The sequence below is a fragment of the Caloenas nicobarica genome, chromosome 2, assembly GCF_036013445.1.
Source record: "Caloenas nicobarica isolate bCalNic1 chromosome 2, bCalNic1.hap1, whole genome shotgun sequence".
Lineage (NCBI taxonomy): Eukaryota > Metazoa > Chordata > Aves > Columbiformes > Columbidae > Caloenas > Caloenas nicobarica.
Window position 1 is genome coordinate 36,803,778 of NC_088246.1, and position 16,237 is coordinate 36,820,014.

The 16,237-nt window shown below is 42.3% G+C and overlaps 1 protein-coding gene across 1 annotated transcript in view; it reads right to left on the reverse strand.

The window, feature by feature from the left end:
- Positions 1 to 16,237, reverse strand: part of JAZF1 (JAZF zinc finger 1) — a 190,272-nt gene that overhangs the window by 4,969 nt on the left and 169,066 nt on the right. The window contains exon 4 of the mRNA XM_065629477.1: positions 3,753 to 3,922. Within this exon, the coding sequence (XP_065485549.1) occupies positions 3,753 to 3,922 (170 nt within the window). The remainder of the gene's footprint in view (positions 1 to 3,752; positions 3,923 to 16,237) is intronic.

Here is a 16,237-nt window from a genome sequence, read left to right on the forward strand (position 1 = left end):
TCCAGTTCCTCTGCTCAACTTGCAAGCTCTGCCTGGCTCCTTTCTTTCTAGCAAATTCCCTTCTTTCCCTCTCGCACTTCAATATTCTCCCTCCCGAAGCTCTGCCGAGTCTCGCTGCTCTCAGATCAGCCTCCTGGGGGGTCTGTCCCACCCGATGGCCAAGGACCCTCGTGTCCCATCTCCTGCCAGAGGGACAAGCCCAACACCTCAGCATTCTTGGAAGGTAACACTTCTCCTCTTGCCCAAGGCCAAAAAAGCACTCATGCACATAAGCTACATTTTGTATGCACAGAAATCTATTATCCTTTTATTACTGTACTTGCGAAAACTAGAAAAAATATGACAAATACTCTAGGGTTTTCTCTATAATAGTATACATGTTGGGGTTTTTTTTTGTTTTTTTGTTTTTTTTTAATATTTCAATTATATATCAAACTTCATTTGCTCTTTGGAAGTTGCTGAATAACTTTACCTACATCACATATACATTCTGAATGTCCTTCTCCGGAGCTAAAGACCAAATAACTGGCACATATAGGTGGTATTGACTAACAGGAAAACTTATTGCCGCCTTCATAAACCTGCACTTTAGCTCCTACACGTGGCATTTTGTGAAGGGCGTTAACTACTCAATACCCACACGCTTCTGGACAGGGCACCTATAAATGTGGATGCAAATCTGAAATCTGGTGAGGGTGAACTCCACAGAAACGAGGCTGAGATTTCTGGGCTCTCTTGAATCATGTGGATGATTTTCTAAAAATCAAATTTAAGGCGTTAAATACAAATCATATGAAGAAAAACTAAATCCATAAAGGGCAAACTCTAAAATACTTATCATTTGTTCTCTAGGTCAGTAACCATAATTAGAGAAGCTTCAGAAATTAGTTCAGAACCTTGTGCTTTAAGCATCGACAAGTCAGAGTACTCCAGATCTATTTAGCCGTTTCTGACTCTCCCACAAACAAATTTACATATCATTTTAAAGAAAAAAAGGTGTTTTTTTTTTTTTCCCTAAAAACTTTGGCTCCTCAAGAACATCTGTGCCATACTACATAGAGTACCAACACATATTATAAGCAAGCAATTTTATTTCTTACAAAAGGAAAGTTCCTGAAGCACAACTAAATGTTTATGACTCGCTTCTCCCGCACTGCCTGTGAGAAGCCACCGAGAGAGCAGCTGGGCAGGAGGCCAGTGGGGTCTTTGATACTCATCTGGGCTTGGGTATAAACATGTTCTCATTACAGTTTCCATCGTCCGCCCCAGCCCCTTCCTTGTGAGTATTTGTTGTACTCATTCTTGTCTTATTTACCTTTCCATAATGACTTTTCAGTGCAGAGGCCATCTTTTATCCTTGTACATTGTTTGCAAAAAGGAGCCACATCCCTACGGGGTCCTTTAAGCAGTACTGTAATACAAATAACACTACTAAAAATAACATTTCTGCTTCTCCAACGTACGTCACCTAAGGGCAGACAAAAGAAAACTGTGTATATCCTTCTTTCCTCCTCACTCCCTAAAGGAATGCATCCTTTCTCAGCCGTAAAGTGAGCCTGGCAATTACTGTATGTGCGTGGCCGTGTTCCTGTTTGGAGCTCTGTAATTGTTTTACAGCCCTGACTGTGATTATGCAGTACCCACCAGAAAATCCCAGTGCTTTGATCACAGGACTCCCTACCCAGACTCCGCAAATAATTCATCAGAGGAGGGGGTTAAGCAGAAGGAAGACGAAGAGGAAATAAGAAACACAGATGACACAAAGCCAAAAGGAAGGAAACAAAGATAAACATGTAAAAAGAAAGAAAATCAGGCTGAAAAGAAAAAGGGAGGAAACAGAGCCCACAGCAAAGAGAAATGAGGTGAGGCAGAGTTTAAGGAAACATGTTTTCCTATCAGGACTGAACAGAGGTGAGTTTCTTGGGAAAACGCGGTACATTTTATTTGCTGCTGCTCCCTGCCCGTCACCGTCTCTGGGGGTCCTTAATTTGTTCCCTGTCCGACTGGTCTGACGTTAATGGTGTCCGAGATCTCCCTCAGACGGTCCTGACGCAGCTGAGATGAAGGCAGCGAGATAGCAGAAGCAGGCAGAAACAGCTTGCTTATTTGGGCAATAAAAAGACAGAGGGGCTGGCAGTCAAACAGAGAACAGACAGGATATAGCAAATTACAGGGTTCTCCTTCCAGCCTTTGCCATTAAGCGAACGCTTTCTGCAACGCGTAGATGCCCCGTGGGCACAGGGACTTGTAACAATCACCACGGCTTGTTTGCTTCCTGAGCCAGGGATTTAGCTTTCAGACTATACCCTGCATCTGGCACAGCTTCTACCACACACAAGAAAAGTATTAATCTTGAATGATGTGACTATATCTGCAACTTGCAAATAGGCTGGAAACATCTTTCCCTCTGCCCTGCCCCTGGAGAAGGTGTTCAGTTTTTCCTGTAGCTGGAGAAGAGAGTAACCATCACATAGCTCAGGCTAGCTAATCTCTGCAAAAAAGACTTGTACGTCACTAAGAAATAAGCACACTGATTTCTTGCTCATGTTTTGAGTACTGGGCAGTATTAACTGACCTGAATACGAATCTGAGTCTTGCGATTCGCTGCTATGGGAGCTGCCGCAGCCCAGAACAGCTGCGGCGTCACCAAAACACGTTCTCATCCACCACACGGTTTATTCATTCTTGTCACAACTGTTTTATCTCACATGTTATTTGTCTTCCTATATTTCTTTTTCACATTTCTGTGCTCTTTTAAGTCCCTACTTCTCAGTCATTTAAAGGAGAAGCCATAAAATAAAACTAGCATAAACCCAACCCAACCACCGCTGCTTTTCTTAGGGTATAGGTCAGCAGTTGAATTTTCCAGTACTTCATGCAAAAACTTCAGAAAATGCTTTAGAGGAACCGTGCCAACATGCTATTTCTGTTCCCAAATGTCAATGTCCATAGAATACCATACTGAAGCCCAAGGTGTTCCGTACAATTTCATCGGCCTTCGCACCGGTTCGTGGGAGGCAACACTCCTGCCCTCGCGACGTCGTGGCACGGTCTATACCAGCCAGCTCTAGGTTCAGAGTTAAAGATGCCTCGCTCCCATAAACAAAGAAAAATTTCTCCTAACGGAGAGTAATTAACAAGTTGGGTGGGGAGGTGCCAGAATTGTTTCCCTGCACTGGGGGCCAGACGGACTGACCGCTGTGCAGATGGGTCACAGGGACTCAGGACAGAACGATGCTGGAATTTCTCCGAAGCTCTGCCTTCCCCTGACTTCCAAAATGTCAACCATCACCTTACACACATCGTCTTTACCAGGAAAAGTAGCCTGGGCACAGTCTCACTACAGGAGAGGCAGAAATAATTCATTCTGGCACTGATGGGCCGAAGCTTTTTATTTAGTATCTCTGAAAGGTACCCAAGAGATTATTATTTTACTGGTAGTACCTTCTGCGTTCTGCAGTTATTTTGTCTAAATAATAGAAATTTAGTTAAAATGTGTAAAGCGAAAGAGTCACTATATATAATCTCTCTTGACAGGCAGGGGTGCAAGGGGCTGCATCCTCTGTAAAACTCATAACTTGCCTGCGCTTGAGAGGAAACCAGTGAATAAAATATGTACTCTGCTAAAATACCACCAAAAAAAAAGTGAAAATTAATTACACGAAATTAAACGAGAAAGGTACACATTGACTTTAGAAGCTTCTCCCCACTACACCATCAGGAAAAGAAAGCAGGTTTGTGCTACTGCTTACCTTGTATCTTTTTTTACATCCAGGAACAGGACAGGCAAAAGGTTTCTCATCCCCTCCATTCATGCACATTGAACTAAGGATAGCTTCTGAGCTGATAGCACTTTCTGTAGTCCAGGACTCATCACTGTCCGATTCTTCATAGTCTACTTCCTCCTCGTCATATTCACTACCTAGAAGAGCGGGGTAGTGAGATAAAACAAGAATTAATAAAAGCACGGCAAGATAACACATTCTGCATTTATTACACCAGTTACAATGACTTGTAATTTCCCCACTTTTGTGTTTGCTGGAAGACAGTTATTTTTAATTTTATAAACTTATCTTTCTTATAGTTGTTTATTCCTTCATAAAGACACTAGTGGTTCTTTTTCTAATAACAGGGAGAGGCATTAATATATCTTCATAAACTGTTAACTGTGTGGCACAGAAAGTTCAAAGGACTGATTTGAAAATGCGGTTTCTTTACTCCTCAAACACCAGGATCCTTCTGTCTTTCCCGGTGCCCAAACACAAAATGTGGATTTTCCCCCCCTCTGCAATTAAAGCCTGTTTTAAGGCTTTTCTTTATGCAATACAATACTGAAGAGCGTAATTCTACAGATCATAAACAGTGTAAAATAATATGTTGACAAGTCCTAATGCATTTACTAGCCCTTTGGAATTAATAGGAATTATAGCACAACATTAATAAGAATTATATTGTAGCAATTATAGTTGTGAAATTCATTCCCTCAGGTGTGGGGATAAATTGCATTGTGTGGCTGCCCTGAACAGACCACATTATGTTCCAGATATGCTACGACGGCCATTTGAGCAGCTGGTGCTGAGTTTATTTATTAATTGCAATAACTATTAATGAAATCCTCTGAAGAAGTTAAATGTGAAACGAGAGAAATTAGGAAAGCAGAATTTCAACTATAAAAATACAGTTAAAAAAACCCCCAAAAAGCAGGGGAGGGAAGAGCCCCAGCTGATTAAAAAGAAAATACACGCACAGAGGGAACGAGAGGGAAAGCTGAGGGAAACTTCTGTGGTGTCAGCAGGAGGTAGCGCTGTGTTTCCCCTCCCCTTTCTTCTTTCCCTTTCCCAGCTCTCCTAAATTTTATCCTTTCTGCTGAAAGACAATTTGGCTCGGAGTGCTGGAATAGCTCCCGTTATTAAAGACAGTTCTGCGACACTTGCAGGGCTCTATTTGCTTCCCTCACATGCCCTTTAGGCGCACGCCTCCAAGCAGCTCTACGGACCCAGAAGAAAATGCAGACAGATGCCTCACGGTGCTTTAAAAAAAAGAAACATCCCGACTTCCATGTTGCAGTGTACAACGTGTTTTTTGGTTGTGGGTGTTTTTTTTTTTTTTCTTCTGGTGAAACTAAATACACACCTACAGTCCCAAATTTTCCCCTTCGGATTCCCCCTCCTCCAGTGCTCTCGCCCAGCCCCGACACCTCGCCGTCACGGAGTTAAAAAACGCGTGCCGGCTGGTAGCTGCGAGTCCTGGGGCCTCCGGAGCTTTAATCAGATCCTGGAGGTTGGCAGACAGATGTCGGGGCTGTCCGCGTTCCTTTCCTGTGGTTTTCATCCAGATGGGGAAAGCTGGACGGTGTCCCAGCGCCGACAACTGTCGACACGGGCGCACGCACGCGGGCTCCGCGGCACATCTGGAAACCTCTGCCCCGCCAACTGCGGCTCCGCGTCCCACACCGAACGAGCGGCAGCCAAAGAAAGCATTATTGACCTCTTAAAATATTTCTGAACTCTAGGAACAGTTAACCTAAAATGAAGTTAAGAGTTGTTATAGTTTAATTAACTAGTAAAAAAAAAAAAATGGAGGCAAAACCACAACTCTGCTTCTACGATTTCCTGCCCTTGATTGTATCTTGATGGAAAAAATTCCTCAAGTTGTTCCTTTGAAACTTTCTAGCTTAGAGGGTTTTTGTTTTAAGCAAATGCAACAGAAAACCCTATTGTAAATATACATGTGCACTCATAGGATGAGAAAATACACAACAATTCCAAAGACTGGTACCAACAATTTCTGCCATTACAATCACCCGCCTTGTAAGACCCCTTAAGAGGGGGTGATGTCCTCCCAAATAGGATTTTATCTTCCCAAAGAAAACACCATTCGAGACTGTATGACATCTAACTAAGGATATCACTACTTTTAGTGATAACGAGGATAACGATCAGTGCTCTATAAAACTTAATATGCAATGTGGTTCATAAAGGGAAAGATACACAGAAGAGTGGGGAGAAGAAACAATTGCGGCAATTTGCATTTCCACAGGTTTTCCTGCACTTTCACAGGGCATCCTTTGAATTTTTCTAATAACTTTGTACAGTAAAACCCAATTCTGTAACAACTTTTGCCCATGCTTCACTTACAGGTGGACACATTGAAGCAGAGAGACAGAAGAAACCAAAAGGCGTGCGTAAGCATCTGTGAGGTCAGACATTCCTTACGGTTCTCTTTAAATTAGCTTACCTAAACAAAAATGCAAGATTTTGTCTAGCATAGTCAGAAGAGTTGTTTAAACAGTATAAACAAATGCTTCGTTGTCTTAGGTTTTTAAAACCAGACTTGTCACTATGGATTTTAGAAATATGATGAGCTCTTTAGAGTATGAATAACCATATAAATACATATTTCTTCTTGCACAAAACAGCAATACTGAAGGTGCCAAGTACCTGAAGGGCATGTTACTTTGATGAAAGCTGGAACTGCAGTCCCTCATTGCTTTTATCTATGTGTCCTACTGAACTCAATTGCTTGTACTCTCTTAAAAAAAAAAAAAAAAATTAAAGCCCAAAATGTATTTAAGAGGATCCTGGTATTAAAAAAAAATGCAAGAAACTTACTGTCTTTGAAAAATTTCATTAGCAATAAAAATTTATCCTTTAAATAATTATGTTGTTTCAGTTGCCATAGAAAAACAACACTGATTTAGTCAGGCTTTTAACTGATTCTGCCTCAGAATTTAATTTCCTCGGTTGTCAGTGTCTAAGCGCGGCAACCCATGCGGTGCCTCACTGATTGCGTGCAACACATCAGAGACGGGGCGGAAAAAAAAGAAAAAAAAAATAAAAAGGGAGGAAAAACAAAAAGCATGACCCACGGGTTGGCGCTGCCATAATAAACAGCCCCTAGATGAGGTCTTTTAATTAAGTACTGCAAGGCCGAGGACGGGGGCTTGGCGAGGCCATTCCCACGCCGAGTGGGGGTCCCTGGCGCCCAGCGACACGTCAGGTGTACGAACCGCAGCCGCCGGCGCCGCGGGGCAGCCGGCCAGGGTGCCAGCAGCAGCAGCCCACTTTGATCAAGATACAGCTTGCTTTCTTTTTTTTAAAAAAAAAAATTTTTAAACTTGGTTGGCGTTTCACGATAATAATTGTAAATATTTAAAATTAAGCACCTTTGCATCTAACCTATGGCCCGTTCCTCGGAGGGGTATTTGGAATAACTCTTAGGAGAGGTCCGAGAGAGCCGGCTGGCCGATAGTCGCACGTGGGGAACAGGAGGCTCTGCCAGGGACCCAGCTGAGCTGCTCCCGTAGCGTTGGGTGCTAATGGCCCTGCTGCTTCTCGTCATGCAGGACTCGAAGGAAAAAATACCCGGCTTCTGCTTCAGAAGTCTGAATAGCAAAAAAACCACCCCAAAAGTCAACAAGACACATTTCTCTAAGGTGAAGCGTCTAAATATCTGGAGGGGAAAGGGTGACAGGGAAGCACGTGCTTTCAGCAGGGTGATGCACACATACACAATATTGGTACCATAACTAAATACTGGTTCTACAACAGCATGAAAACTGCCTTCCCCACCTCTCTCCTCCGGCAATACTCTGTCTGAGGCTCCTTGCTAGCCCGCTCGCTGCTTTTTACCATATCCAGTTTCATCATCTGGCTTTCATTCAGAGACCTACATAGTTTTACCTCAGTCTAGCCTAAAACCGATGTTCTACCATCCAAATGACTCAGTAACATCTTCTTAACGCTGTCCCTGCCCTCGTATGCAATATTCCCTCAGTCCTGGCCTGTTTCCCCCCTCCCTATTCCAGTGTCCCTGCCAAAAGGCTCATTTCATCTGTGCTGCCCCCCACAGACTAAAAAAGAGAAACAAAACAAAACAAAGGCAAGGAAGGAATGCTAGTTTTGGGGTTTTTTTTCCCTGAAATTTTCTGTGCCACTGCTCCTCAATGAGGAGGTGGACTCCGCTGCTGGAGATGGGACTTGAGGTGGGCACCACTAGGCAGAGCTGGTGTAGTTATGAAAATACAGCAAATATACCAGGTCACAAAGTATTCCAGCAAATTATTTCTCTTTTCATTTTCATGCTGCGTTTAAACACAACCCATCACAAGTAAGGTGGCTGTCTGCATCACAGCAGTTTATTTGCCAAAAGTAAACACGTGCACGAAAAGGGATTGCGTTACTGCCTGCGCAGTAAGAAATCTTCGTAGTGCGGTGAAGAGCAAAGTTGCACCATGAAGATTCACTCCACCTCTTCTTCCAGTCAGTTTTGCCATCAAAACCAGCAAGAATGTCACTTAATCCTACAGCAAAGATCTCACCTCTTGAATGCCCATCCACTTCTTTTTCTTTTTCCAGTGGATGAAGTCAGTAATTTAAATAGCTCTGGAACATTTTGCAGAGAGTTAATCACCTGCCATTCTGGAACAGACAACATCCTAGCTACACTGCTGAAAATCTGAAGCCCTATCTTTTATGTTTCTGGGGTTTATTTGGTAGCCAAGATAAATTCTGCCTTTTGTGTGAGTGAATTCATTCCACCATGAGATTTACAGAGGATCTTTTTACCTCAACTTTGAATGAATCTTGGTTCTAGCAGGTGCACATCATTTGTAGTTATGTCACTTTTTAAATCTAAAGACTTCTATACTGTGCCTTGAAATATTAAAAAGACAAAGCTGATAAAAAACAGCACAAGCTGCATGTGCCATTACAATGAATACGATCTATCTTGACCTCTGATCAAGAACATTACGAGTTTTTCCTTTCTCCTCCCATGAAGAAAAACAAACCCAAAGCATCCTTGCCAATTATTTTCGTGACCAGAAAGCATATGTTTAAGTATACAATGAATAACTATGAGCAAATAGCTTACCGCAGTGGGAACCAACATTGCTAGTGTCACTGAAAGTTCATGGTAATTCCAATGATCTCTCATAAAAATTCAGCTTCACACTTTGTCCCGTGCGGGACTTGTAGTTTGTATTTCACAGAAACAGTTTTATGAGAGCACTTCTTACATTAAGAAGTTTGCATTCCCATATACTGTGACAGCTTCCTTGATACAAAAAAAAGGTGAATTATTAATATTATGTGAATTTTGGTCTAAGTACTGAAGCACATTTTTTGGCTTTGCCAAACCTCTTCCCTTGGTGCCCATGGATGCACAGAGTCTCCTCCACGCTCGCCAGCAGGGAGAACGTTCCCACAGCTGATACTCATTGCTGGTCTAAAGACATATCAAGTCATTCAAAACGAAATATTCTTTACTTTATATAAAGCACAGGAAATAATTGCTAGGGGCAATGGAATACAAAACAGTTATATATCACGCGTCACAGCTGCTATGCGGGCCTTCGGTCTAGAAGCTGTAGCAGGACTCTCTCGGCTGTGAGCTGGTACGGGTCGCACAATACGTTGGTTCTGCCAATTCAGGCAGCACATTTCAGACACTGGATCACCCGAACAGACTAAAGCAGGGTTTCTCCTTTGCTTGCTTGTTTTGGGGGTGGGGGAAGAAGGGGACTCAGAGGACAGAAAGCGCTTTTCAGTCTTTGTGAAAGGTGCATTCAGATTGATTTCCTGTATTTTCAAAAATACTTATATCATTCACATCCACAAAGACGATGTAAATACATACGTAATACAACTGAAGAAAACCCAGGGCAGCTTCAGCAGAGCACTGTGTAGCGCTACAGCCACTGGTGTTTCAGATTGCAAGTGCAATTCCCATGTCTGGATGAAGCACCTACATAAGCCAGCTCTGGGCTCACCATGGTGAAGGCTGGAGCCTTTCTTCAGCCAATGGGCACGAGCACAGGCCGGTAAAAGTTTTCTCTCTTATCCCACTAAATAACCCTGAACCTCATTCCTGGGAGCGGCAAATCTGTTCCCAAAGCCAACTGCACGCTCAGCAGATCCGCCGTCGCTCGAGGGAGCTGCTGGAGATGGTTATGGCTTGTCAAACGGGCACTTGCCAAGGCTGGCAGAGACCTCCGTCCCTCTGCACAGTCACAAAAGAGCCAGCAAAATAACAATTACAAGTTGTTAGTGACTCGGCCTGGCGCGGAGCGGGTCCCGCGGGCTGTGTGGTCTGCGGCGGGGGCTGCTCCCACACACGCTTGCGCCGGGAGCGCGTCCCTCCCCGCCACGGCGGCCGGCGTCCCGCTCCTCCCCACGGCGCTAGTCAGAGCAGGATCCGGCCAGAAAAATGTCTTCTGGAGAAACCACCCTTCCTTCCAGTCCTCTCCAAGCCCAGATCAAGTACCAAGCGCTAAATAATGAGCTCTTTAGCAACTGTTACTACTCAGAAGAACTAATTTTCTATTGTCTGTGGCTGAAGCAAGGCTCGGTTAGCGAACAAGCACCAAGAGAATTTTAAAAATGTACCTCATGTAATGATGTGAATATGGATTCAAACACAAAGAGCAGTAGGGTTTTTATTTTAATGCACAAGGTACTTAAAAGCACTGAAGAAAATCAATCAGAAAAAAACCCGCAACACACTTTTTCTTGCTTGTTTGCATCGTTTGAAGAGCGGCTTTCAGCCAGTTGGGTCTGCTATACTGAAAGAGGGAACATTTAAGCAAGCAAGGATGTAGGCAGATGTTTCTGGACACCCTCTCCCAGCAGTCGCCACAGAAATGGCAACCGCAACTTGCACAGTCGCAGAGACAGCCTGAAAAGATCCTTTCCACAGCTATTTTGGAGGCTGGTACCTCCAACACGATGAACCCCAAAGCACTTAGGCACCCAACCCGCAGATAACCTTGGTGTTCTAAATGAAGTGGTAGACAGATTGATTCCAGCATTTCAAATCACCTTTAGTTTTCATTTAAATGCTCAGTGTAATGTCATGCTGAATTTTAAGTGACTGAAGATATATTTAATCACAAGGTTTGAATCCACTCTGGAAAGCATGCACACACTTAAGATCCTACAGGTAAAACACAGAACTGCATATACTGTGTTTTGGTTTAGAATGATTTCAGCTGAGTTAGTCTATGTCAGAAATCACCCTAAAATCCTGGGGGTAAAGCTAAAATGATAAAAGTACAAAAGAAACATAAAGGTTTTTATTTAACGTACCATTAGTATGACATTAGTTTATATATTCTTATTCACTACCGGTAAAATTGGGAGCTATTTACACATGAGATCTGCTCACCATTGCTGGCTACAAGAGAAACGCAACTAATAACACTAAGGTTAAAAAAAAAAAAAAATAGTCCTCCAGAGCCAATATAGGGGTTGGTGGAGCAGCTGGACTCTACCTGGCCTTAGAAGCAATCATGTGGCATTTTCTATCTTGGTAACTGTATCTTGATATCGGTATATCAAAGAACAATCTTTCAAACTAAACCACAGAAAATCCCAATCCAGAGATTATAAATCCACTAAAAGGAGTCTGCACACCTATATAAGCAGATACAGTACAACTTATTGAATGTATAAATATATGCGAATAAAACATACAGGTAATAAACTAAATAAGAAAAAAAAAAGTCTCTCCTTCCAATTACTTGAGAAACAGCAACTAATCACAAAAACATGCATGCAAAGAACTGATTCTGGAAAAAAACAGTCAACTGATACCACGGCATGTGTTTTGTAGAACAGGACTTTCTGAGAACGCTGCAGAGGTGCTAAAGCAAATTGTTATAATGTCACTGCACAATGTGCTGTTGAGGTTTTATGGCCACACTGCGCCAATAGTCTCAGGAAGTTATTTTGCATTCTTATATAAACTTTTTTCCCCAATCCTGTTTTCCACAAAAAAGGGCTTTCAATAATGTACAATCTTCTGTTTATACGCAGTACAGGGAAAACACGATAAACCCGACAAGACAATCTCTACTTTAAACATATTTTAAAACTAGATTTCTACAACTTCATGTAAACAAGAATAAGCTGTTAAAGTCTCACCAAAAAAAGAGCATAACCTTCCTGTAATTAAATGGCCATGTTTAACACAGCACTTTTTTAAAATAATGAAAATAAAAAAAGTAAATAAATAAATCAATCCAGCAGACCCCTCCCAACTCAAGGCTTAACCTGCAAATTAATGTAACAGTAATAAAACCTATGCCAGCTGGAATCCTTTCATTCTCTGGCTTCAGCATGAGCAGCAAGAGCAGGTATATGTTTGAAGAAAAACAAAGTAGGACATTTTCCACCTTTAGTCACAGGATGTTAATTGAACTCTGGCAAATGTTTAAAGATATTCCCAAAATGTTCAAGAAAGAATTAAAACCAGTTGGGGCTGAGAAAAAGAAACAATTCATCCTTCCTCCCCCCTCCACCCTCTCCAAACATCTGTTCCAAACTTATACTCCAAAAACCACAGCGAAGAACAGTCATAATTAATGTTATTTGGGCTTTTTAGTTGCTCGGCCTGCATTCTGAGGTTAGAAATACAAAAACACAAGTTCAGGCCACTGTCACTGTACTTAAAGACTATCCTGATGCTTATAACAAAAAGGCAGTTTTTATCTTCACCTTTTTTCATTAAAACGAATGAAAAAATAGAAATGGTATCAGGAAACAGGTTCATGTTTAAGATGAAGGATTACAATAAAAACTACCTACACAAATGAACTACAGTTTATGAAGCTATGAGAATACATTTGAGAAGTGTTTTACCACATTGGGTTAGGCATGCTTTATGGCTGTACAAAAGCTATTCGGCCACTGACAGGACAGCCCATAAAACTGCGAGCGCTCCCGCAGTCCTCGCCCACCCGGCCGCGGGCGCTTCGCCTTTGCAAACCCGCCAGGACGCGCCGAGCCGCCACCAGGCTCCGGCCCGAGGAATGGCGCAGGTGGAACTCACGCTGCTTTCAGCAGGATTCAGCTACCTGGGGACTTCCAAGATGCTCCTGGGGTGGACCTCAGGGCCGCAGGTGTGAAGGGGCTGAGTGGCGGCGCAGGGACTGACCACGGAGGAGCAGGGTGAGGTGGAGCTGCAGGGACCCGGGGCAGCTCAGAGCTCTTTCAGCAGCTCTGGGGTGGGGGAATTTAACGCTTCTGAGCCCCAGGAGGGTTACAAACCCCTGACCAGCAAAGAGGGAGGCGATGGCAGATTCTCCACTTGAACGTGCTGAAGGAGGGGAGGATTTATTTGGCATGGAAATAGACTCAACACTTCTCTCTATCTGCTTTTAAATGCTCGGAGCATCTAGATTTAAGAAACCCCATCAGTATAATCTGAAAGATAGCCCTAACGACAAGACTCAGAATTACCAGGAAGGACTAACATGCCTTGATTGTCAAGCTGGGATCGAGGCTTTTGTCATTCTGCCTATGCACAAAATCTACAGGAAAGAGCTGGGTTTTTTTTAACTAATCCTACCTCGTGTTTCTGAGAAAGAAACACATTTTTAACACCCAAACATAAGAACACATTCAGTGAAGGTCATGTCTCTTCTCTGTTTTTAAAAACACAAAGATTTTGATTAAAACAGAATCCGCACTGTGCCTGGCACACTACCACAAACCTTTCTTTGAGGCTATCACTGTTTCAATCAGGTGTACAAAACATATGCTAGCAGGTGTGAGTTGTTTCAGATGATATATCACTGGGCTGAAGTTGAAATGAAAGTACTTTCCAAGCTGCTATTTTCCATTGCTCCTTGGCTTCTTGTACCCTTTGGCATCAGAGGCAGAAGTGCTGAGAAACTGCTGTGAATGATGCTGTGTGACTATGTATGGAAAAACCTGACAAGAGGAGCCTATGCGGCCATGGCCAAAGCACCAGCCTTCATCTTCAGCAAGAATTAGAGTGGTGTCTTTCATCTGCCAGGCTACAAGTGCTAAAAAGACATGAGAAAAAATAATTTTGGGGGTCAGCAAATGTTTCATAGCCTTTAGCCATCGTGTATTACCAAGTGAGCTACAAAATACCCTGTATTTCCTAGAATTTTACATCATTTTGATGACCGTGTACTGGCTAACATCGACTCATAATACACATTTCCCCCGTGAAATAAACCTCTCTGTGTTGTAACTCATCAAGTGTGAAACGGTACCTCAGTTCTTTGCTTTTTTCTACTTCTGATTTGCTTTGGCTACAGTGCAAGGAAAACGCAAACATTTGCTTAAGTTTCACCATCTTCAGCACACTGAAGTGCTGGCCTAAATAAGTGCTTGTTTTTTTCTGCTAGGCACTGTAAAAACTCTTCGAAAACCATAACTGCTTTCAGTATAGCTAGAGTGATTTTTTCAGTTCTTGAGGAACTACAATGGTACAAATAAATCCTGTCCAATCTTGCAGTGTAATATTTTAGATATATGTATATATATGTGCATATACATATACACAATTTAAATAAGCACTTAAAGTTCCATGTGCCCAACTAGTTTCCAGCTTTCTGAAAAAACATTTGTGCTTTCTGTTAGTAATTTTCAAGGTAATTAGCAGATTACTTAAAAAGCTAAATAAAAAAAAAAGAAGTCCTTCCATCAACTGGCCCTTGCAGTATAAACACACAAACATGAATGCTGTCATTGTTACCCAGAACCACTGAAGTTCCTTTTTGAGTATCAAGCTATTCCTACATTAAACCACTTATGCCACAAGCTGTGAAAGGCAGGCACAACGTGCTTTCTACAAAATGTGTATTTTTTACACATTTGGAGGAAGAAAGGTACAGCAAGTGTGTTTGTACACCAAAAAAACCCCTATCACAAATTAACACAGAGATAATCTTTAATCTTATTGTACATTTTCTGTTCTCGACCCTGTTAAAAACAGTTTGCCAGGTTAGACTACTACGATGGGGATTATAAAACAGTTCCTGTGCTTGGAAGTACTTTAAATCTACAAGCCGTGTTTCTATTGCTGCTTTGTAGCTCAAAACCCAAAACTAGTGATGATTTTATGAGTTGCTATAGTCTAGACAACTCAGTTGCTTTTCAGTGAAATTGTTCCCTGGGGAGGGTACTGTGAAAATTCCCATACAATTAATTACAGGTATGTGCAACTAAAATACAATTCTACAGCACAGTAGCTTTACAAATGCTGGTGCAATTTATGTTTGCATGAAAAAAAACCCCACAACACTGCTCTGAAGGGGCTGAGAAGACAAAGTACAACAAACAGGAGGTTACATGTAAAGCTACCTGTAGAGAGCAAGATGAGATAAATAAGATGTAACGTTAAATTTTTCATGTGCCGTCTCCTCTGGCAAGTTTCAGAGTGCTACTGGAAAGCACAAAATCTGACAACTGAGTCAATCTTCCCAGAACATATTTTTATAGCAAACTGGGCTCAACACATTTTTACTGCCAAGTTAAACAGCAAATGAGAAATTTAGCAGAATTATAAGGGAAATGCACCCATAAAGCAGGAAGAGGAAGGAAAACAGAAAATGCAGAAGAAAGCTATGTGAAGAATTGGGATTAAAAAAAAAGCTTTCATGTATTTTCCCCTCACAACACAGCCCTATTTTCCCCCATCGGCTATTTTACTTCATTTTTACTTTCCTCTACATACACTTGCAAATGGCCTTTTAACTTTCAAAGTATTTTCGGTTGTTATAAGCACCACTTCAAAATAATTTCATTTTGTGAACATAGTATAGGCCTTTTTGTAAGTTAGTTTAGGATGGAGTTTAAAAAAAGGTCTAAGCAGTGGAGCTGATCATGATATGTGTCCTTGTGAAAAACAGAGAAAAGTTTAGTTACGGGACAATCCCCATCATTTTGTTCCATCATTATGAGGTTACAGCCTCAGACCAGTGAGAATCCCAAACCTTTGAACGAGAAAGATGCTCATGGGTTGTGTTGGCTTATCTAGCACAGCCTGGCAGAAATACTCCAGGATCCGTACCCCAGAGCTACAGGACTTTAAAAGAACCGAAGTCGTGCGCTTGGGGCCCTGTGCTCCTTGCAAATACTTAACTGGCATTCCTCTCTCGTGTGGTCCACCCTCACTAAAAGAGGTGGCCTTTGGGAAGTCTCAAACCCACCGTAAAACAAACAGGGTAACTCCTGTTAGGCAAACAGGGACTGGGGTTTGCAGAGTCTTTCAAGGCTCCAGTTTTGCCTAGAAGATAAAAAAAAGGACACCATGGCCTCCCTTGTAGGAGAAATAGCCATGAAGCCTGGGCCCAATCTCATCCTTTTAGAGTCCAGCCAAGCTGCAGAGCAGGTACCCAGGTAACCACACAGCTGGAGTTCAATGAATGGCATGTGACAAAACGGTACAAAGGAGAAAATTCAAGATACTCTTGGGCAGA